General features: G+C 39.9%; 1 protein-coding gene across 21 annotated transcripts in view; it reads right to left on the bottom strand.

Annotated features, from left to right (window-relative positions):
• The window catches only part of MAGI1 (membrane associated guanylate kinase, WW and PDZ domain containing 1), a 622,042-nt gene that overhangs the window by 11,015 nt on the left and 586,420 nt on the right, over window positions 1-24,607 (bottom strand). For 5 of the 21 annotated variants that reach the window (XM_028169082.2, XM_007192408.3, XM_028169076.2 and 2 more), the window contains 7 exons: window positions 21,142-21,225; window positions 18,180-18,271; window positions 16,069-16,261; window positions 12,904-13,197; window positions 9,330-9,533; window positions 414-507; window positions 218-278 (listed from right to left, as the gene is read on the bottom strand). In XM_028169082.2, coding sequence (XP_028024883.2) covers window positions 218-278; window positions 414-507; window positions 9,330-9,533; window positions 12,904-13,197; window positions 16,069-16,261; window positions 18,180-18,271; window positions 21,142-21,225 — 1,022 coding nt within the window. The remainder of the gene's footprint in view (window positions 1-217; window positions 279-413; window positions 508-9,329; window positions 9,534-12,903; window positions 13,198-16,068; window positions 16,262-18,179; window positions 18,272-21,141; window positions 21,226-24,607) is intronic. The other 16 variants (XM_028169083.2, XM_007192409.3, XM_028169077.2 and 13 more) reach the window with 7 other exon arrangements.

Raw genomic sequence — 24,607 nt, 5'->3', positions numbered from 1 at the left:
CTAGAAAACGATGTCTAGGAATATTTTTCAAAGGTAGTAAAATAAAATGTCATTTCCTTGACAAACCAATATGAGTACATGTTTAGTACATACCCCTCACAAAAGATTATTTATTTTAATTGAGGGTACCTTATAGAAGATACCTGGTAAAAATAGCTTTAGAAAGTTGGAAGGAAACACACCAAGCCAACAAGGAAAAAAGAGAAATGGCCCTCACCTGTGTTACCTGGGGTGCTTTGAACTCAAACTGAGATTCCGGCTTTGGTTTGGTGGTATTCCTGCCAAAGCGAGAGAAAAAAGTATAAGAGCAACCCACAGGGGGACAGAGAAAGAATCAAGGAGGAGCACTGTCATAACAGGAGTTACTTTTTTTCCCCTTGAAAGTAACAAAAGAAACCAAAGCCATGTCTGACCTGGTCTCCTGGGCCCCTTGCTGCAAAGGGGTGTGTGTGGTGGTGATGGTGGCAATCTTCTCCGCATTGGTCAGCAAAGTGGCATTCGAAGACTCTGCAGGGTAAGACAGAGCATCAGGAAATGAAGGCCCCAGAGAAGACACTGTCACACCAGGAGGTGTGCAGAAGCCTCACCTGTGAATTCTATCTGGCTTCTCCGTCACCACTTCAAACAGTTTTGAACTGAATTTCTCAACAAGAGTTTAAAGGACCATTCCAAGATCTTCTATGATGTGAGCCACGTACACCCCCATTACCCTCCTCCCAATCAGACATCTCTGCAAATGAAATAAAGAGTTTACCCAAGAAAATGGTACTTTAAAATTGTAGCCAAGGTAGGTGCCTCTCACTCTTCCCCCATCACTTATAAAGGGCAGTCCCATCAAATCATGGTACCATACCAGAATTATTTCCCATAATTCTACAGGCTGATAATGTCTCCGCTAATGTTCCCTGCAATTTATCACCAATCTTCAGTGAGTCTGCTTGATTTTCTCATGTGACTATTAAAATCAAAAGTGCGCTAACATCTTGTTAAACACACACACACATAACATCTACTTTCTTCCCCAAAGCTTTTAATGAAGCACAACTAAAAATGTGGAATTCTTGTGAGACCTTGCCTAGATTCACTCATGAAGAGTTAATTTTAAAACCTGCATTAGTTAGAGCTGGAGTTTATAAATCTAAGTTGTACAGATCAGGAAGCCACCCTAATGTAATGAATATGATTATATTCTTATGAAAACTGCCTTTCTTCTCCACTAAACACATTCATAAGCAACTTCATTAATCTCTGGGAGGCTGGAGACCCAGAATTTGAAAACGCTCATGAACATGCCTATAGATTGCAAACCAACATGTATATATGAAAATATAATCATTCACAGTGTAATAGTTATATGTTCTATTACTAATTATTTCTCCCTTAAGGTCAAGGCAGATAGTAAGCGACTATGAGCAAGTTACACTATTAATATTTATTTTTAGGTTGACTGTTTGGAACTTGGCACACGTTTTCTAATCAAGAAAATGCTAAATGCGGTGGTGAAGTTCTTAGATTAGCCTATAAATGCCCATTTAATTCACAGTGTGCTGTGAAGTCTAGAAGTGTCTAAGAGTCCTGTGGTTCACAGTAGGCGCTCCAGTGTTTGTGGAATACATGTATCTACCCATCATGTATAACCAAGTTTCTATGGACATCTCACTAATCCCAATTTTTTGGGATTTTACTTTCCTAAAGTAAAATCCCCCAAAATCTTCCATTTTACTTTCCTAAAAATACTACTTCCATTTTACTTTCCTAAAAATACTACTCAGATTAGGTCTGACTTCCTGTTATTTTATTTTCATTACACATAGGCGTTAAAAGCAAGGGCTGGAGATCAGACCCAGGTTCAAATTCCTTTGTCCCCCACTCATTAGCTGTGTGCCTTGTTTTCCTCATCTGATAGAAGGGGATGATGGCAATAATTCCCCTTTCTTGGGTAAAAATATATGAAATGTTTAGCACAGTACCTGACATGTAGTAAGCACTCAATACACACTGACTGTAGCTCTGGCCCTTGCTACTACTTCTGCTTTGTATTTATTACTGTGGTAACGTGTATAAGTTATTTAAACTCTCTGCAAAATTATAAAGTTGAAATACGATTTTAACAGTTTCTATTCCAGCTCTAAAGATTATGATCTGGATAGCGAAGGCGCAAGATTAGTAAGAAAATGTAACTAGATCAGGTGAACTAAAATGTGAATCCAGTTCATGCTTTAGGATGATGTCTCCCACAGAATCTGTTTTACCAAATGTTGCTCCAGATTCTGAGGGAACAGTAATCTGTGGTCAAATAGGGTGAAAAATCGTGGGTGAAACAGAGAGAAATGTTTCTGTGTGTCTGTGTTTTGTTTCTCCTGCGGACCCTTAACTGTGCCAATACGCTTTGTGACCCTCCAAGGTGGGGAGGTGGTACTTCTTAAGCTTGTCAGGCATAATAGTTACAAGGTCAGATTCTAGAGTCAGACTACCTGGCTTTGCAACCCAAACTCTGCAACTTACTGGCTGGGATTGAAGCAAAGTTACTTAAACTTTCTATGCCTCAGTTTCCTCATCTACACATACAGCGTAACAGAAATATCTAAGAACACTGGTGCAAAGATTACCTGGGAAGAAAGTGTTTAGGCTCGTGCCTGCCACATAAAAACTGCTCAAAAAATGATGAGCATCTTTTTTTATGGGTGGCATGTATTTATTACTGTTATTACAATATTGAGTATATTATTAGTCCATTTTTATGACTGCAGTTAAGCGGCACAACCAAGGCGATAAATCTAAGTGGTATTTCATAAAGTCTGCCTGCTGTGTCCGTACAAAGGACTAGGAGACCACACAGCCTGTCAATGTGATTTGCCAGAAGTTTCATAAACATGTGTATTTTAAAAAACTTCATATTGCTCACTGTAATTAATTTTATGGAGACTCTCTGGGAAATCACAAGATTGCTAGGGCCATGGGGAAATCATCATCAGGATACCAAAAAGAACGTTTCCTTGTAATTAAAGTGATTATAATTACTGAATTGTGCAGAGGTTCCCCTTTAGAGTTCTTGGGTGTTTTGTTTTTTTTTTAAAGCTTAAAATCAGTAAGATTTATTTATTTATTTGTTTGTTTGGCTGTGCCGGGTCTCAGTTCCGGCATGTGGGATCTAGGTCCCTGACCAGGGATTGAACCTGGGCCCCCTGCATTGGGAGCCCAGAGCCTTAGCCATTGGACCACCAGGGAAGTCCCTCTTGGATGTTTTTGGTAGCCAGAGTTTTCTAGGCAGGGCAGATCCCATTTTCAAACCATTTTAATACTTATGCCATTTTCAAGGTTTGATGAGATATAACAGATAATCACTCAACATACATATAAATAGAATTCTTTTATTAATTTTCCTTCCATCATTCCTTTGCTACTTTTCACATATTTATATGCAAATCTGTTTTGGAATGAAGCTTAATTTTAAGCATTTCAAAAATTAACATTTAATATGCAAACGCCTAGCTGAGCCCACTGAATTTTTCTCCTTTTGCTTGTTTTCCTTTATCTATGAACAACCACCATATCTCGATTGTTTCCAACACACCAAGCACTGTGTTAGGTGCATTATCACATGTACTATTTCATTTCATCCTCACAACTCAATGAAATAGGTGCAATTAATTACCCCCACTTTATAGATGGAGACACTGAGGCTTAGAATAAGTAGGCAACATGTCCGAGGTCTTCCAGAGAGCAAGTGGAGGCAATGGGAATTAAACCAAGGGCCTGCCTGATAGTTAACTTTTAGTTTCATTCTGTTTACAAGGGAATTATGCACTGGTATCAAGGAAATCGTATCGGATTGGTACATTCCCTTCAAATAAGCAAGTACTTTTACCTTCCTGTATAAGTACCACCAAATTCACTAAGCAGTATCACAGATTAATTAAGATACAAAATACTCTGGTTTTGACTTCTACATTTCCTGGGCCATCTCCGAGCACTAAAATAACTTTTAGTATACCCTAGATTTCCAGGATGCTTTTTAAAATATCTATTAATATAAACGTATGTTTTTAAATGACCTTTTACGTCTTCATTTAGAATTAAATCAAGACAGTATGTGCTGAAATTCTCTCCAGCTTTTTAAAATACAGAGATGAAGCCCATTCTCACAAATTTATATCTCTATCCCAAAGCAAAATTTGCCCCATATAATAGAAAAAATATAAAAGAAGGGCTTGATATAAGAGTATACCCTAGAGGCAGTTTTATAAAGGGGTGTCAAGGTATTTGACTTTTAAAACTCCAAGGCAGATAGATGGACAGATTGGCTGTTTTCATGATAAATTCCAAAAAGTGCCCTACATCCTTTCTTAAACAGTGTTTACACCTGGCTTTAGCTCTCCCAGAGGAATGAAAATGGATATTACTACACTTTCCACAGCAATCGTGTATCAAGACGAGCACATCGTAGCTCTCAAGGCACTGTCACGGTGCCACGTTAAATCAGGGCACTAACTTCTGACAGGAGCACCGCCTATCTTGGGTTTCAAGTTATCTCCGTGACAAGTGATTACAATTCCAACCTTGCTCCCATGTTAATATCCTTAGCCATCCTTATGGAATCCACATTACAAGGCCAAGCAAATCGACAACGGATACAATCATTCCTCTCATAAATATTTTAATGCATAAACACATATGTAATAAATATATGAAGGGAGCATTTGAAAATTTAAATCCCATAAATATATGAAAAGTTTTGGGAGACTTTTAAAATGTATATGGTGGAAACCCTGCTCTTCTTGCCCGAGTACATGCTAGCTATCATATCCACAGAGCTTTCTATTAAGATAATTAAACTCTTTTAGGCCTTTGCCAAGGAAATAGCGCTATCTATGTTGCCAAGGCCTATTACCCATACAAGCAAATACTTGAAATCAGAGAGATGTGAAGTACAAAAATAGATACATGTATATGCATAACTGAATCACTTTTGCTGTACACCTGAAACTAACACAACACTGTTAATCAGCTATACTCCAATAAAAAATAAAAATTTAAAAAAATTTAAAAAGACTTCAGGAGAAAAAACACTAAATTTAAATAATATATTTTTATTTTTATTCTTTCTTTCTTCCTTTATTTTGGCTGCGCCAGGCGGCATGTGGGATCTTAGTTCCCCAACCAGGAACCTAACCCGAGCCCCCTGCAGTGAAGCGTGGAGTCTTAACCACTGGACCACCAGGGAAGTCCCTAAATAATATATTTTTAAGCTCATAAATATTTTCATTGCCTTGAACTTGATTCAAGCTGATGATTTTCCATGTCAGCCTGGCTCAGTCAGGGTCCGCTCTGTCTGATTAGAGTCTCACTCACAGTCTGACTGTGAAGTCAGACTTCACAGGGTGTTTCTTCTATATAACACAAGTGGTAGGAAGTATGTGTGGTGTAACTAGTCAAAAATCAAGTTCAAATTCAGTATGTTCAGCCATTCTGTGGGCCTTCCTGTGTTGCCATGATCAATTTCCTATCCCTTGTCCATCTCTCATAGGAGAAGAGGCTCTGCCCCCGCTTCATCTCCTATCCTGGTCCCAGAGGTAGTAAAAGCAGAGACGGTGAGGACTCTGAGCCAGGCCTGTCCTAGAACTGTGAAGGTAGGACTTCGAACAACACAATAGTGCCAAATCAAGGGGGTCATGTTTCATAGCTTTTGTTGGAGCCAGAAAGGTGAGAAGGAAACAAGAGAGGGACAGTGAGGGAAACTACTTAGAGAGAAGTGAAGCTGGAGAATCAGGTGACTGATGACAAGAAAAAAGAACATGAGCATGGGACTCCCCTGGCGGTCCAGTGGTTAAGACTCCGCACTTCCATTGCAGGGGGCACGGGTTCAATCCCTGGCCGGGGAACTAAGATCCCACATGCCGTGCAGTGTGGCAAAAAAAAAAAGAATAAGCAGCATAAGCTAGATAAGGCAGTGGATGGGGAGTGGGTTCTAAGCACTGCCCAACCAATGGTGCATCTTCCTTTTATTTTTCTTAAATTTGATCATTTTTTAATTTAGAAAACTAAAACAATTTGTAGTAAGAAATCAAAATAATGGTTACAATGCCTTATGTAAAACAGAGGGAAAGTATATAATAAAGTCATTTGGGGACTAATGCCACATATAGTTTAATCCTTTAAACCGTATATTAATGTTTTGGTTGTGAATTTCATTTGGGGACATTCTCGGTCATTAACTATATGCAAATCTCTTCTTAATTCATGACTCCATTAATGGTAGATAGGTGATCTCTTAGAGGCATCTTTGGATACATATTTTGCAAATATTTATCCTGAGTCGAAATAAGATTCACATGACAGGATAAAGTCGGAGAACACAAATATTAAATGACAGTTTGAAAATGATGACTTCAGTCAGTTCAATCCTTGTCACACCTTTGACTTGAATGTCTGATAAAAATAAACCTCAAGAACTTAAAATTGTTAAAATTGCTCAACCATATTGTGACATTTCAAGACTACCTTGCTTTGTAAGTTTCTCTTTGACGAACTGTGCAAAGAAAGGATGAGTTAGTTTTCTTCAACTCAGTAATGGACAAGTAACTGTAGCCCAGAAGCTCATATAAAGTGTTTAGCCTGATCTCCTCCAAGTTTGGTCTGCTTATCTCCTGTCTGACTCATAAGAGAGCCTCTTTGTGAAGTGCCTCCTTGGGTTTCTGAGAACAGTACCTTGGACAAGATGGATTTCTAAGAGCTCCAAAGCCACTCTAATGAAGAACTTCAGTCTCCTTGTGAGGATCATGGAACAAAATGCCTCTGGGCTACTGGATCCATTAAATATTAGAGTGAGAGACTGAAGGAGATCAGAGGTCCCTAACATGGAGAGAAGACCTTCCTTTTACCTTACAATCTACCATGTCCAACACACTTTCACGGAGAGGAGGTGGATCCAGCATGATTTTCTCTTCATCAGATTGTAATGGTCACTCTCTCTCTTCTAGGTTTTTGCAAAATCCTTCTGGATTGCTCCAGCATCTCTCCATCTCTCCAGAAATCTAACTCCCCTGCCTTCACTCTAATTTCCAAGACGGCAACTTTTGGCCCCATTTAAAAGATGAGCGTTACAAACCCACCCTCTGGCTGCCAGGCTTGATTCCCTTTACCTGGACTTTGAAAATTACAAAGTAGTTGGTGAAGAGTTTTATTACCATGGTGATGAATTCCTGAAATATCATGGAATGAAATCACATCCTCAGCAACACATCATTCCTTAACTACACTGTATCAACTGTAATGTTTACTTACTTTCTTCTAACCAAGATGGCCTATGATATGCCTGTCTGAATTCTACACTGTTGAAGGACTGAAGTTTTAAAAAATGTCTTTTTATTGACAACTGTTATTGGATAATCTATCTTGCTTTCTATTTTTTGGTGTTCAGGTTCTCCAAAAATATTCTCCCTTGCAGAACATTAAATTAAGTCAACAAGTACGTGCACAGGAGTATAAGTTGCTTCTGCATATTTACATCTTTCCCGATTGTGAACTCTTTTTCTAAGCCCTTCCCTTAAGGAGCACTTTCTTTCCTTCCTTCTTTTGGAAATTCTCATTCCCACATTAAGACTGACCAACATAGACCCAGCAAGTCAATTCCTGTGTCTCTTTCTTTTGGATTAATTAATTTTTTTTTTCACCTCTCTGAATTTTATTTTCCCATGTATAAGTTAAAAAGAAAACAGCTTCTTTGGGGGTTATCATGACTTAATTTTTTTGAAATCTCTCCACAGCATGGAGATAAATGTATCTGAATTTATACACTACATTAGGCTCTCTCAACCATTTGTCACCGAATTTTTCTGGCCTCCTTCATCCTTTCCATTAGGAACCTATGTTCTATCATCTTGTGATCACTTTCCTAAATTGTAATAGGTTTCCAGAGTGGTGAATTGGTAGAATGGACTCTAGACCAGATGGTAAATTACTAACCATGTATTTGAGGCAGGCTGAAATAGACCATCATTCAAGGAGCTATTTTTTCCTCTACATTTGGTATGGGGTATTTTTGGCACAGAGGAACTTCTCTGTTCTTAGAACCAATGATGTTCAAATATTTATTGTTTGGTTTTAGATTTTCTTCTTCTGAAAGGCAGTCTACAGCACTTGAGTTTTAAACTAATATGGCTCACTTTCTAGCAATTAGTATATAAAAATGTTGATCTGGTGAATTACTTTCAGATAAAATCTCTGATTTTCTTATTTTATAGATCAGTGGCAGAGTTTTATCACAGTTCCCCCATAAATCACAGTTTCCTCTTGAGAAACACTCACTGACTTTTAGAATATATTTTATTTTATAACATATGTAGCAAGAATGAAAAAAAAAAAGACACTGAAACATTCTAGGACAACTGTCACTTCTTTCCCAAGGGCAAAGTCTGCTTAGAAGGAAGTCAATATACAGGACTTAATTCTCTGAAGGATCTATACTTAGTGACATTAGCGTATCAACTTCATTTTTATTAAATACGAATAATAAAATGAGTATTGACACTTTTTGCTGGATAATCTCTGACAGTGGGGGCTGCCCCACGTACTGCAGGAGGTTTAGAAGCATCCCTGGTCTCTACCCACTAGAGGCCATTAGCGCCCACTCCAGACAATGCCAAATGTCCCCCCCCCCCAAGGGACAGAATCACCACTGTTACAAAAGAACCAAAGATTTGAATTGAACCAATCAAACAAATAAACAAGAACAGGCCTAGTTTAATGGAGGCCTGTTAAAATACCAAAAACACAGAGATTTTATTCTCTTTTCATCCACAGGCAAAAATTAGGGACAAACCACATAGGCACAAATCCTAATAACCCCCCATTAAATAAAAAACTTTGATACATTCCCTTATTCAGATTGAAAAAAAAAAAAAGCGCACTGGCTCTGCATTGTCCTTACATAAGTTTTGTGATGTCACCATACTACGCATTCAGATTTTAGTCATCGTTTTAAAAAAAAAATCTTTAATAATTGCCAGGTAAAATATCAGGCGAGCTTCACCACCTGTACTCAAACTCTTCTGCTGTTTTAAATACAAGGGCACCAAAGCCAAAATAAATCGGAGAAAGTTAAAGATTTTCTGAAATGTTTCTCTCTGTAGCAAGACAGGGTCCCAGGGCTAGAGGATGAAGTCAAGAGGGTGATGTAAGATTTAGTAACAGTGGCTCATGTTTGCTTGATGGGTATGTTCAGTTAGACATGGATAAGGCTGCCTCTAAGTCAAAACTATTCAATGACATGAACACTAATGACAGAGACAGAGCTAGAGAGAGAGACACACACAGTAGGTATACTTTACCATCCCCGGGAATGATGCGCAGGGTAACTGTGTTTCCCGCTTCCTTGATGAGGTTGACAATGTCGGAATGGGACTTGTTGGTGATGGAACATCCATTTACCGCCAAGATCCGGTCTCCTACTTTCAGCTTGCCACATCGGTCAGCAGGGCTCCCCTCAATAATCCGACCTATTTTGTGAGGCATGGCCACACATGCATTGCCTGCTTTGATAGTCAGTTTTAATTTTTTTTTTTAAGTTACGTGGGAATAGAGTGAAGGGAGGAGAAAAAGGGTTGAGAAGGGAAAGAGAAGGTTAAGTGTTAATTAATTAAAGCATTAAGCAAATGTTATTAAAGGAGAACTCTGTGCCGGGGGTCAAAACATTGGCAAAGTTCCGGGCGTTTGCTTAAGAAGTTACAGCCCTGAAAAATGATAGTTCGTTGCTGCAGTCCTTTCCCGATTCAAAACAAGGGGGGACCCCAAGCTTCCCTCCTTTGATCAGTGGCAAAATTTGGGATCTTTAGCAACTTCCAAAGATTCTCAAGAGCCCCAAAAATAACTTGCCGTGGGCTTATTTGGGGACTGCAAACGTGAAACCCAGAGCTGGGAGGGAGGCTTTTGCGCGTTCTGTGCTCATGTCACATCATTTTCGCCAGGTGTTGCTTACGCTTCTGCCAATGTTTTGTTCTTTCTCCATTTAGAAAAAATAATCACTGGGCGTCTGGTGAGGCCTAAGAGTCTGCTAGTGCCAAAAATCCAATCTGAAAATGCCTAATAGACAAACACTTAGACTTCCTGCCTTCTATCCAGAATGATGAAAGGTTTAGCAAAAGGGCATAATCACGAGATGAGCCAAGAAAGCACCCAACCTTGACACGTATTTTTCCTTTTATGACCTTTGCTCAATCAGCCTCTCTCATGTGCTTTCAGAGAAGGGCCCAAATGGCTCATTAGCTCTGAAATCCTCCTTGTTCCTCATAAAAATCCCCTCAAAGGAATAAGAAAATCTAGTACATACTCAGGCTGAGAACAGTGAACCAAAGCTAGGTTCAAATCATTCCTCAACCCTTTTCCTTTAATCATTTCCTTTGTCCTGATCAGTTACTACACAGCTACGAGAGGAAAAACCAGGAAAAGTGCATTTGAAGAAGAAGGTTTACTGTGTGCTCTGAGGCATTTCATGTCACAACCAAGAGCGTTGGTAACTTTTAAAGAGAGGTGGAAAATTGGCTTTGACGCCTGACACAGGGCTTCCAGAGAATCGCATACTGAGTTTCAAACTTTCTTAGGCATATTCACTGATTTTGAGAGTTAGTCTTTCTGGGGACTGTAAAGATAGTTGTATACTTGAGCCACTGTGGGAAAAGGTGACAAAACTAACATGGAAGATGTTGAAACTAACTGAGAGAGCTCTTCCATCCTAATTTAGAGCTTAAGGATAAAATGTGTGGGAAAATGAGCTACAATTCCTTTGAATTTCAGCATATTTGCCTGAGTCTGTATCACAGGATGTAAGGTCAAGGTCAAAGAATTTTTCAAAAGGTAGTTAAACAGTCTTCTGGAACAAGCAACAAGCAGGTGTGGTGGAAAGCCTCCATACTCAAATTCAAGGTCTCGATTAAATTTAGCCCATCTCCAAGGACAAGTCCCATGGGAAAGGTATCATACAGCAGGTGGGAGGAAAGCTCTGCATAGCTCAGAAGTCTCATGCAAGGTATTAGGGAAAGTTTAATTTGTTCATTGTAAGAGCCAGAGGAAAGCAATCAAAGGCCAAACTGTGGGTGAAGTCATTCAATATTCGTTAAATAACGCAGACATATCTGCTATTTCATTCTAGAAAGGGAAACTGAGAACTCTGAAATCCTGAGAACATCACAGGGTACATGGGGACAAACTGTAGATCTAAAGAAAATAACTTGAGGTTTCTTTTCCCCCCTGCCTTTCTTTTTATTTTTAAATTAAGCAGAAAAGCCTCCAAAACTAATTGAAAAACAAACCAAAAAACAACCTTGCCTTGAGGTCAAGTCACCCACCACCCGTGACATGCTGTGATAATGTTATTAATGGAGCTCACAGAAGCACTGTTAGTAACGGGTGTTTGTTTCGGCAGCCGCACACGCATGGACCTGGCTTAACTCACTGTCTCCTAATGAACGCACCTGCTAAATGGCTTTAGCAGGAAGCAACGTACCAAGACTAAATGGAGGCAAAGGGAGTTGTACCGGAGCAGAAAGCTAACGGGAGGGAGCACCTAGCTGATGTTAGCCAACAAACGACCTGGGCCACGGGTCCTCAGACTCCTTGTGGGTAAGTCATTTGGAAACAGAGGTGAAGTACATTTCAAAGCCTGCACAGCCCTTCCCTGTCTCCCATCATATTTCAGATTAATTAACAAATGTGCTTGGGGAAAATAACAAATGATGTTTTATTTAGTGAAGAAGGTGATCATTTTTGGAGTACATACTTATAATCCATCCTAATAGGAAACAGATTCATAGATTCCTAGTTCCTGGAATCACCTGGCTTCCTATTTGTCTCAGCTATTGCACCCAGCAGAGAGTTAACCTTCTGAGAGGGTGACAACCGTGTTTCTCCATACTCTGCTGAAACCCCCAACATCTGGATAAGACAGGACGATCATCCCTGCTAGAGTTCAAGGGCAGTGAAGACAAACGGCTCCGAACTCAGATTTTAATTAGATTCTTAACTGGGCAACAGTAAACATATTATTTTAAATTAAAATTTTAAAATTTCAGACAGGGATAGAGTAGAGAAAGGACAAGATGAAGGGGCATTTCATATATATTTTTACTCCTTACACCTGTTTTTCTCCCCAGGCATTTATTTCCACAGCCATATGCTTCTTTTAAAAACTCCTACACCGGGACTTCCCTGGGGGCGCAGTGGTTAAGAATCCGCCTGCCAATGCAGGGGACACGGGTTCGAGCCCTGGTCCGGGAAGATCCCACATGCCGCAGAGCAACTAAGCCCGTGCGCCACAACTACTGAAGCCAGCTCTCCACAACTACTGAAGCCCGTGAGCCTAGAGCCCGTGCTCCGCAACAAGATAAGCCACGGCAGTGAGAAGCCCGTGCACCGCAACGAAGAGTAGCCCCCACTCGCTCCAACTAGAGAAAGTTGCACGCAGCAACGAAGACCCAACGCAGCCAAAAATAAATAAATAAATAAATTTATTAAAAAACAAAAACAAACAAACAAACAAAACCACTCAGACCTTCTGAGGCAACTGCTATGATTGATACCCTGCTCAGGACCTTGCAAACAGCTTTCTCTGGCAAGAATTTCTCACACTCTATCCTGTCAAGGGGCTGCTTTGCAAATTTCACCTATGCGTGAAATTGTCTGCCTGTGAACACGCAATCAGGATGGAAGCTGAAGGGTTAAAAACAAAAAATCCCAGCCTTCAGGAGGGGAAAAGCCACCCAATTAACTCCATCCTCAATTAAGGCTTTCATTATCTGAAGCGGAAAGCATGAAAAGCATTTCTGTTAATGAGATTTTGGCTGTCTTTTACTTGCCATAGAACAGTCCCAGGCATCCCAGGAAACACTGGGGAGAAGTGACCGCACTCACCGAATGTCGTCCCTGCCTCAGGCCTGCTCACCGACGACACGATGACGAAGCCGAAGCCCTCGTTCTCCCCGCGCCGGATCTCCACGTCGTAGGGCTGGACCACGGTGCTCACTACGCCGCTGCCGCCACCGCCGCCGCTGCCAATGCCGCTGGTGCTGCCGCTGCCGGAGCTCACCGTGTTCAGGGAGTTCTGGCTGCCCTGCGGGGTGCGCTTCTCCTCGGTCAGTGAGGCCGGCTGGTTGCTACTGTGATGGGAGGAGGCTGGCGAGGGCACCTCGTTCTCTGTTTTGGAGGCTGTGCAAGAGATGCACCTCTCAGTTACCCGCCTTTGCGAGAAACGTGCTCTGCCTGCCACCCCTTCCTCCTTCCCCCAAGACTCCACAATGAAATCAAGAGAGTGACAGCTATGACAGCAGCTGGCCTCACAGAACTGAGATACAGGAATTGAAAACAGCTCATAGAAAAACACCAAAGGGGACACCCCAATTCTGTATCATTTACAGCATACTGTATTCTCAACATCTGCATACAGACTCAAATTTGCAGCAAGATCGGCCCACTCTGAAATATTTCCCAGTTCACAAATCAAAAAACAACCCCTGGACATTATGATGAGTGAAATGAGTCAGACAAAGAAAGACAAATACTGTATAAGATCACTTATCTGTGGAATCTAAAAAACACAACCAACTAGTGTATATAGCAAAAAAGAAGCAGTCTCACAGATATAGAGAACAAACTAGAGATTACCAGTGGGGAGAAGATGGGGGGTGGAGCAATATAGGGGTAGGGGATTAAGAGGTACAAATTATTAGGTATAAAATAAGCTACAAGGATATATTGCACAACACTGGAATATAGCCAATATTTTATAATAACTATAAATGGAGTACAACCTTTAAAAATTGTGAATCACTGCATTGTACACCTATAACTTACATAATATTGTACAGCAACTAGACTTCAATGAAACAAACAAACAAAAAACGACCCATTGAAGGAAGCATAGGTGTGGCCCACAGCAAGGATGACTACCATTTTTGCCTCAGAGACACGCCCTTCGCTGCACTCAAATTGTCATTACCCTCAAGTCACATTCTGCTCAGATTTGCAAACAGTTTTGCTTTGCTTTTTCCATCACCGGAGACATGGTAAGTTGACAGTACCATTAAGATTTCCCTACTGTGGGATTCCTGACAACACCTGTCAGAGGTATACTTAGCTTCTCTTCCTCGCTTCCAGATGTCAATGATCTACTCTGATCACACAACTGGATATATTAGCCTCCCTCAGAATTCGTTTTATCAAATTTCAGTTTTATTGCTTTCTCAAGTGACAGGGTAAAGCACTCCTAAATAGCCACAGTAGTAGGCGGGACCGACTTAGTTTTCATGCCGAAAGCAAAATATGTGTTCAGGTTTTTGATAGGACTACTGAATTTATTCCCCAAAGCACCTCCTTTCACAGATTTCATTTTTATTGTTATAAAATATACAGAACCTGAAACTTATTATTTTAACCATTTTAGGTGTATAGTTCAGTGGCATTAAGCACAGAAACACTGTTGTGCAACCATCCCCACCATCCATCTCCAGAACGCTTTCATTTTCCAGAACTGAAATTCTGTGCCCATTAAACACTAACTAATCACTCTCCCCTCCCCAGCCCCTGGCACGGCCACCATTCCACATTCTGTCTCTGTGACTTGACTACTCTAGGTACCTCATGGAAGTGGAAGCATATAATATTTGTCCTTTTGTGACTGGCTTATTTCACTTAGCCTTATGTCTTTTCAAAGATTTAACATGCCTTTAACCCAGAGCTTAAAAACCCCAATATTTAAGATCTAAAAAATAAATCTGAAACAAACAAAAATCACATGGCTCTACTATTTTTATTTGGACCAGTGAAGTCAGAAAGTTTTCATCTCATCTCAAAAGCCATTTCTGATTGCTGCTACTGGTTGCATGGGATACTACGTTAAGATCCTGAGGCCATAAATGAGCTCTAGGGACATAAGTGATTAACACTCTTTTCGTGGCTGCAACAGGTAGGGCTCTCACACTGGAATCTGATATCTTATTTCTTTTGTAATTAATTATACACCATTTAAGTGAGCTCTATGAGTTTGTTTTTTTTTTTTTTTGGCCGTGCCATGAGGCATGTGGGATCTTAGTTCCCCGACCAGGGATCGAACCCATGTCGCCTGCAATGGAAGCGAGGAGTCTCAACCACTGGACTGCCAGGGAAGTCCCTATGAGTTATTTTTGGTTTGTTTTTAAAACAAGATGCCAGTTGATTTTATCTGATAAACAGGTGTTTCACTAGTATTACAGCTGTGGAGAATTCCTAATATTTCATGTCATCCTTCTTCAGTAATTCAACTGATACCACATGGAATCTGCCTCTTCTGCATTCTGGGTTCTGTCTTGAATACCTGGAGGCAGGGGCTGCAGACAAAGATGGTGAATGAATGGGAAGGGTAGACACTTACCCAATACTGCCTCGAAATGGCAGATTCTGATACCGAAGTGAACCACGATGCCCAAGGATGGCAAGAAGGGAAGGCTAAACTCAGCAGACAGTTGGAGGAAGGAGGGAATTTCTGAGGGTTTTACAGGTAAGGTTATCTTTGAGTTGGGCCTGGAAGGATGTATATGAATTTGAGTTGCAGGAGGAAGGACTCAAACATGACCTAGAACTGGCCAACTCTACAACTTGCTTATAGAGAAAAATGTAAAAATTAAAATAGTTTAATACATATGACTGTCAACAGCAGAGCAGCTTTTTTATGAGCTTATTTGGCAGCGCAAACCTAATTTTTGCTCTCTTAATTTGACGCTACAATTCTCCTAACCTCTTTTGTTGAGAATTCTCATCAAGTGAAGAGAATGACTAAGTTCTGTTTAGCAAGGGGATGGAGGGAAGTAACATATCTACTCAACTAGGCTTCTTCTAAAAGCCTTTGCTGAACGTGTACGGATGGCACATTAAAGTGCTTTTGAGTGACAGTAGTTTTGCAGGGTTCCATCTGGAAATTCTGAGCTTAATCACATTTATAAACATTTGCTAAAATACATGCTTGAGGAGGCAGGCACAGGAAAGGGGCCTCTTCTGTGCATAAAGTGACAAGGCACTGTCTAAAGGGATGAATGAAAAACATACCCGCAAACACCACTTTACGCCGTACTGTGAGATTGACGTGGCCTTGCTTGGCGGCTTGTTGCATAAGCTGGACCACAAGCTGGTGTGATTTACCAATGACTGGTGTCCCATCCACACAGATTAATTCATCCCCAGACCTCAGGCGGCCGTCTGTATCAGCAGCACCCAGTGGTACGATGTGACCGATATAAATCTGTTGAGTAATTGGATGATGGATGAAACACTGACCTTTTGGTTTACTATTACAGGCACACCTCGGGGATATTGCAGGTTCGGTTTCAGACCACCGCAATAAAGCTAATGTCACCACAAAACAAGTGGCATGAATTTTTTGGTTTCCCAGTGCACATAAAAGTTATGTTTACACTATACTGTAGTCTTAAGTATGCAATAGCAATATGTCTTAAAAAAAGTACGTACCTTAATTTAAAAAATACTTTATTGTTAAAAAATGCTAACCATCATCTGACAACGTAGGGCTGCCATCAAACTTTAATTTGTAAAAAAATGTAACATCTGTAAAGCGCAATAAAACGAGGTTTGCCTGTAAAACGACGGCCTTCACAATCTCTGAGAACAATTCAATTCATTCATTCATGTCTGCATCCATGCCACAAACCCATATTGAGTGCCCACTGGGTACCAGGTGCTGTGCTAGGTGGTACAATAATTCTTAAATGGAAAAAATAACTTTTTCTTGTTTAGTACCTTGACATTTATCTGTGGTTTGCTGACTCATTGTTTTTTCCCCTTTGCAAAAATAAATCATTTTACTCCCTTCATTGGCAAAACTTTTTCCCCTTTTCTATCCACCTAAGAGGCAGGCCTCTGTTCAGAAAACTCTACTAATTATAATAGTAATACTACTTTGCTTTAAAGGTCAGCATGTGCCTAGCAAAAGGGAATGCACGATAAATGCTGTTAAATGAAGGGATGAATCAAGCAACGTCTGGTTGGGCGTCCCTATTTTCATAGTCTATAGCACCTGCATGCAGAGCAGGTCTTTATATTTAGTGTCTTGCTGTTGTTATATTAACCATTCACTAAACTTTAGCTAAAATATTTGTGCCTTTCTTGCCTTCTCTCTAGATAATGATGCTACAACGATCTTTACATGGCATTTATCACTTACAAAGAACTTTGACAAAAGAGTGCTTAAGAACATGGACTCTGGAATCACACCCTTTCCAGTCCCTCCATTTACTAACTCTGTGATGCCAGGCAGGTTCATTAACCTTTCTGTGTCTTTATTTCATGATTTGAAAAATGGGGATAGATTCATAGATTTGATGGATACATGAGAAGAATGGATGTTAGAAGCCTTTAGCATAGCACCTGGCATGTAGTAAGCACTCAAGAAATAACAGCTATTTTTACTGTGATGAGGAAATGAACAATACTTATCTTTAGTTCTCTTTTCCCCTTTCAAAAGAATCCTGTGAAGTTCTCCTCAATTTATTCTAAAGATGAGGCCTGGAGAGGTTAAATGTCTCCTGATCCTTGTTCAGGGTTCTTTCTCTAATTTTGTAAAGAGCGTGGTCCTACTTTCTCTAATCTTTCATAATGCCTTGTCAAGTGCTCTCTGTCCTGGCTACACAATATACAAAGCCAACTACCTGCTGGCAGATTTAACAGTATTGGCCAGAAGGATCAGGCCACTGTATTCTCAGTTGATGCCTATTCCTATTTTGCTTTTCGGTTCCCTTTTCTCTGATGGGGAGCTCCAGACGCTGGAACTGCCGCTTTCCACAAACACGAACACACGCTTTTTAGAAAAGATCTAGTCCCTTCTTCCTCAAGACAGAAAGAGCTCACAAAATCCAAAGAATAACCCCCAGTGCTTAAGATGAAACAGTCAGGGAATATATATATATTATTATATATATATATAACTGAATCACTTTGCTGTACAGCAGAAATTAATACATTGTAAATCAACTATACTCCAATAAAATTTTTTTAAAAAGACGAAACAGGGTTGCACCTGGCAGGACTCAAATCTTGGTGATTTGTCACTGCTGCCAATTTGCTTTGAAGTCTTAGAAAACTGCACGGGGCGGTGCAGGCTAGGGTGGGATGGGGGGCAAGGGGCAGGGAGACAAAAGACTCACAGGTTCCCCTGGTTCATTGCCACCCAGAATCCTAAATCCAAATCCAGTCTCTTTTCTCCAGAGGAAGATGTCCTGTTCTTGATAATCTGGAACTGCAGAGAGGGATGAGGAAGAGAGAGATTATTTCTCTGATAAAACGAATCAGAGCCCTAAGGCAAACACAGTTAACAGGACCGATGCTGATGGTGTTTGAGCAGATGACAGCGTTCCAACACACACAAGCAAACAAAATAATCTGGACGGATGTAATAACAGAGGACACTGGGCGAAAGTAAGTGGTAGGAATCGTCATTGAGCCTTCAGATTTTTTTCAAAGGACTAATCACTGTTTGATAATTCCTAATCAAGCCATTATCCCTGATGAAGGCTGCAGTCAGCACTCACCACTCTCCTGGGTATTGTTGCAAGGGGAATTAAATAAATTAAAATCATCAGGCTCTGCACCACAAAGTGGGTGCCCATGTCTGAGGAAGGAGCTCACGCTGTCAGAGTGACCTCTGAAGTAGAGGTTGGCTCCGAGGATTTAGAAGACCTGATGTTACCAACTAGAAGATGAAAGAAAACAGCTTGAGGTAAAAAGTGTTCTCAATTAAAAAAAAGAAAATCACTTCTTTTTTCCCTTAAAATAATCAAGACTAGCAATGCCAATAATATGATCTGTTAGATCATTTTTGCCAAAAGAGTTACTCTCAAACATCCTAATATTTCCAAATTTACAAAATTTACTATGATTTCACCACTATTATGAAAAAGTAGTCAGTCTTCTATATCCTTAAGATCACTGGTGAGAACAAAATTGTCCTATATCAATGAACCATATTTCATCACTAAAATAAGTGCTTTATTCCAGTATTTGCCTATAATATTTCACCACTATAAGTATTCATTTATTATCTAACAGCTTGATATTTTACTTTTAAAATTCAGTAATAGTCCAGGGCTTTCAAATGAAAATCTCATTTTTTTTTTAAAGAAAAGTATTTTCCTTAAGAACGTGCTTACTGTACATGAGATTGTCCTATATACCACTCTGTTACTTAACTAAAGTAATAAAAAAAAAGGGTTACTTCTATTTAATTCTTACTTAATATTTTAGTGTTTAAGTAGTATGTTTTACAGTCTGTAAAATGACAAATCTTTTATTTAAAGAAAAAAATATATAATTTAGTGGCCATGAATCCTAAAGGAGATTTTCAAATACTGTTCTGCAGAATTTCTGGTTTCTTTAATTCCTTGGCTTTGGGGCTGAAGGAGTGTGTATGTACTGAGAATTTAATTCCCATCTTCTCTGATTCTGTACAATGGAATAGGGAAGAAGAAGGTGGTTGTTTAGACTTCAAGCTGGCGATAGATGTCCCTTTTTCGGGACTCACCCATGAACTTAAAATGTATGCCGAGAGAGAAGAAACTAAATGAACAGGTAAGTACCAGTCAGAGGAGTCTGAATCGAATATTCGTGCTTGAGCTATCTTTTTTTTTTTTTTTTTTTGAGCTATCTTAATGCCATGCTTTCAAGGGAGCTTCTTATCCAATGATTTTTAATTATAATTGCTAAGGCTAAGCTGTAAGATGCCATGGTACATGGAGTTAGGCTACATCACAGGACACAATTCGAGAATGGTATTTTCTTCAGCATGCTAAGGTAACAATATTTTCTTTCTGTTTGAGTAGCTGGCTAAAGGGTATTTGCTGTAATAGCCTCATTGAAACAACAAATTAAATCAGGTTGAGTCTCCGTCTTCGGTTCACTCAAGCAGGAGGATTATTACCAAAACAGACCACGGGTGCTTTCCAGCCAGCACTAGGTTCTTGGCAGAGTCTGCTTGAAATCTGCTGAGCCCTTCTGCGAACAAGGGAAAGACCTCTGCAGAGACCTCCAGCTCAGACCAATTTTTTCTGCAGCATCGTTTAACATAGGAACACCTGCCCATCCTACAGTGTCACCAAATGTAGCAACTTTCTGCCTTTTATTGCTCATTTAGGAGTAAGCCACCATGGGATGGGCAATTATGGCCAACAGACTTAGGCTTATCATACAGTTTAGTCCATTGGAAAAAAATTTGTTCCTCTGAGAATTAATACACAGATGGCAAATTTATTTAAAAAGCTTCCTACTGAAAATGAAGATGCCCAATGACAGACACCAAGGATGTAGACGATGCCAATGATGAGCCTTTCGGGAAAACACACACAAACACAGATGTGTTACAAAGAACGTCTTCTGGTCCTTGAACTTGGGCATCTTGACAATTATATTCTTCTACGAACCAAATGCTATGGTCCAAATATATAACTTTGGTGATCAATCAGTATTGAAACATATCAGAGAATTATAGAATGATTTTTCTCTTCTTTGTCCTCTGCTGTCCCCTGTTCCCAAAGGCACTAAAGTTTCTAAACTATTCCCCCAAAACATTTTTTGTTCTCTTCTTTATTTCAGGCAGATTTTATTAGAATTAAGTTTTCAGGAGGCAGCAGGGTAGAACCATCTTTCTGATATTACTATCACCGCCCCCCCCCCCTGCTTTTTTTGAGACTAAATGAAGAAGAACTAAGAAAATCTCATCCAGCTCTCTTCACTTCTAAGCCCTGGTACAGGGGACAATCAGAGCAGCTCATTTCCTTTGGTAATTCCACCAATGACCCAATAAAGCAGTCAAAAGACTTCCTTTGATAATTAGAAAAAATGGAATCACCATGTTTGCAGAGAACCCTCCTGGCATCTCTATTACTACAGACACACAACACATTTGCAGACTTGGTTAAAATGTGCCCATCACTTTTAATTTCATCTTGTCTTTGCTCTAGCCTTGCTCAATAAAAACGCCCCAAACACTTCTGTTCATGGCATCCCTCTTTCTTCTCTCCTTTTTCTGAGTTTCTTTCTAGCCCCCTAGACCAATGGGAACATCAAACAGGATGAGTAATAGTGGAGAAATGAAAGTTTTCAGCAGATCCTTACTCTGACATTCTCCAAAATTCGTGGAATTGATTTCTTTGTCTCTTTCACCCTTGCTCAATCCCGATGCAGGCGAAGGTGACATAGCTGAAATAGTAATGTCACAATTTTGCAAAGCTGAATGTATGTGCTTTCTCTTAGTTCATTTTAATTTAGTTTTGATTGATAAGGAACGTGCAGTTAAGCTTTCACAGTAAAGGTCAAGGCTGCTGTGGATTTTAAAAGACTATGGTTCGATTCTTTTTTTTTTTCCATGGTACTTTTCTTGTCAAAAAGCTAGAATTTACAACTGTACCGCTGAGAATTTCACAGAACTACCTTTACCATCTTAGACTCTTCCGATTTCATGATACCCTGAAGTACCCATTCTCTTATGACCTTGTTTGAATCATGTCATGAACTTGAGATTTGTCTAACCCCTTATTTCCTTTTGAAAAAATTTAAGCATACTTTTGTCACTGCCACATTACTGTGTTTATTTAAAATAGTATCAAGTTCCTGGTGGGATTAATTCTTGGGCTAAAACCTGTTCAGATGAATTCTAGGGCAGTTCAACCAAAATAGTCTTTTGTTTAGTGACACAAATCATCAGATCTGGCCAAGAGCTGAACAAATACACAAATAAGAACTGTCATAATAGCTCTTAAAATCTAGACGTACACCCAAGCTCCTTAAACTATGATAAAGGAGCTGTACACCAATTCCAGATCATTAAGCATGTCTCTCTCGAGGGACAGGTGTGCACTGGTTAAAATGACAGCTTTGTCATTTTTCTTTCCCAACTCTTTTGTGAACGGGCAAAGTTTGAACTGCAAGCTTTAGATTTTGTTTCACAGTAAACACTAGTGGGTACTAGCTGCTCTTCCTGAACACTTATAAATAAGATTGCATCGATGCCATTTTTAAAAGATGTGCACAACTGACATGTTATCTAGAGAAAATACAAACAGGCAACATGGCTTTTAAAGGACTTCCATGCATGCTCTTTCTTTTTTTTTTTTTTTTTAATAAATCTCGGGGTTTTTTGAATTTTATTTTTTTTAATAGAGCAGGTTCTTATTAGTTATCTATTTTATACATATTAGTGTATATATGTCAATCCCAATCTCCCAGTTCATCCCACCACCACCACCCATGCATGTTCTTAACTGAACACTTAAGCTCTTCAGAGGGATTTATTAACACATCTGTAATTCAGATTGATTCACTTGCACACTGCTGTTTTGACAGATGGCCATATCAAGAATGCTATATTTTGCACAGTATTCAGACCATGTGAAGGAACTGGGTCAGAGACTTTGTTAAGAATCTTCACATTGTCCTTTACAATAAAATGAAATACGAGGAAAATATATTTTCCCAAAAAAAGGGGGATAAATTAAGGGTACAATTAAGATGCTACTGCTGACTTTAATTTTCTTGGTTTTTTTCCTGGAGTACTTTGCGCATTTTAATATGCCTTGGGGAGAGGGGCAGGGAATCACATCTAATGACGCTACGTGCTTTACTTTTTCATTTTTTTCCAAAAGACAAGATAAAAAAACAGCCTAAGGGAATGGCAAAAACTGATCTGGGATAAAGCCAAATACTGATTAGAAGACAAGACTGACGTAGATTCATTCATAGGTACTGTGAAAAAAAGAAAATCTGTGACAGATACTGAATAATTATCATGGAGGGAAAAGTCTCATCATTATCCTGATTTAGTGGTGAGGAAGAAATCTATGTGAATATTAACATCGGTTAGGTTGCTACAATCACTCAATTATGGAGCCTCTAATCAGCCAAAAAACCTGATTCTCATTTGTGCTGCTAGATCCTATTCCTTAGATGTTCCAGAAAGTTAAGGCCTAAACTGGCACCATTACAAATATTTCAGTCTGCCTCTCATTCAATGCTTAGAGCAGCTGGCTGTGGCAGAATTACATATTTTTCTTATTTTTTTTCTGGTGAAAACTTTTTAAAAAAATGGATTAAATACCAAATTCTGAAGAAATACTGCTTCCATCAAGGTAAAAATGGCATCTGAGCTAGAGCCTCCTATTCTTTGGGTGCATTAGAATCATCTGTCAATCCATGAGGCCCGCACCAGCACTTCAGAACCTGATTTATTTTATTGCAAAAAGATTCATACGTGGGAAACTCAGTCATAAACGTGTACTCTACTGAGAAAAGCAGGGGCATAGTCAATAAAGCAGTTATCTCCACATCAACTGAAGTTGGGCCATTGGTTGGAGGACCTGCATGATTAAAGAGAAATGTGAAGGGAATGTGAAAATATTCCTCTTTGGAAAACATTTCTTCCCTGAAATCATTCCAAATAGTGAGAAGACATACGGAGAACGGACACCAGGTTCATGCTTAGCAACTACTGCTTACAAGGGATGTTCCAAATGGAACTTCATTTCCTCTGGCCCGGAGTGAGGTGTACTCAGGGGTCTTTCTAGTCCAGGGACTAAATAAATCCTTTCTCAAGTTATCGGGCTTTTGCCAGCATAGGGAAGCCTTAGTCAAAACAGCCGACTTAATTCCACGCACTATGGTAGGAAGAAGGCAATGATGTCTCCTCCCTGAAGAGGAAAAGCACGGAGGGAGCCCTGGGTGACTTCTAAAACTTGATCATCACCAAGACTCCGGTCATGCCTCGTGCCTCCTAAGTGCTGACTTGCACCCAGCAGTGTGGGCCACTTTCCTTCTCAGGCAGAGGTGCTGCTCTCACTCCCCTGTTTGGTTTGGGTCACAGAGCAGTGGCTCCAGCCAGCAGGTAAAATGCTTCACAGCCAAGTCCAAGGGGGTGGATGGGTGGCTGCGGTGTCCACCCCCCGCCCCCCCGCCCCCCGTGCCTCGGCCCTCCACGGGGCTTTGCTAAGAGAACCACAGCCGTGGCTCCAAATGAAACCTGTGCTGAAGGGGCTGGGGACCAAGAGGAAAGGCAGAACGCTTCTCTTCTCTCTTCCAGTTTTAATCTGACCCTTCAGCAAACCCGGCCTCCTCCCTCATTAATCATTCTCTCCTATCCTATGACAAGAAGGGAAAATGAAGTGCATGTTCTTCGTAGATGCTTCATCCCAACCAATCATACTCATAAGAAAAGGTCAGTAAGAGCAACAGCCAAAACAAACAAACAAACAAAAATGGCCTATTTGTATCCCCTAAGACGAAAGCATTTTAGGAACTTTGATTGGTAACAGTAAGATAAGTGAATACTGTTTAGAGTGAATAGTTTTTGGAAATCATTTCATAATAAAAAGTAAAACATTAAATGTGAAGGGATGACTCGGTTTATAACAGCCCAAAAGGTACTATGTATGACATCACTAGTTCATATTTTTCAAAAAGGTGAAGCTAAAGGAACATACTTAACCACAGTATAAATGATTAAAGCACAAACCACTCGCTACTCTTTTTTTCTAAGGGGAATGTTTAGAAAGACCGATAACGTTTAAAAAAAATTACCAGTATTCTTAAA

This window comes from Balaenoptera acutorostrata, chromosome 10 (genome assembly GCF_949987535.1).
Source record: "Balaenoptera acutorostrata chromosome 10, mBalAcu1.1, whole genome shotgun sequence".
Classification (NCBI taxonomy): Eukaryota; Metazoa; Chordata; class Mammalia; order Artiodactyla; family Balaenopteridae; genus Balaenoptera; species Balaenoptera acutorostrata.
This window is presented reverse-complemented; position numbering and strand designations above follow the sequence as displayed.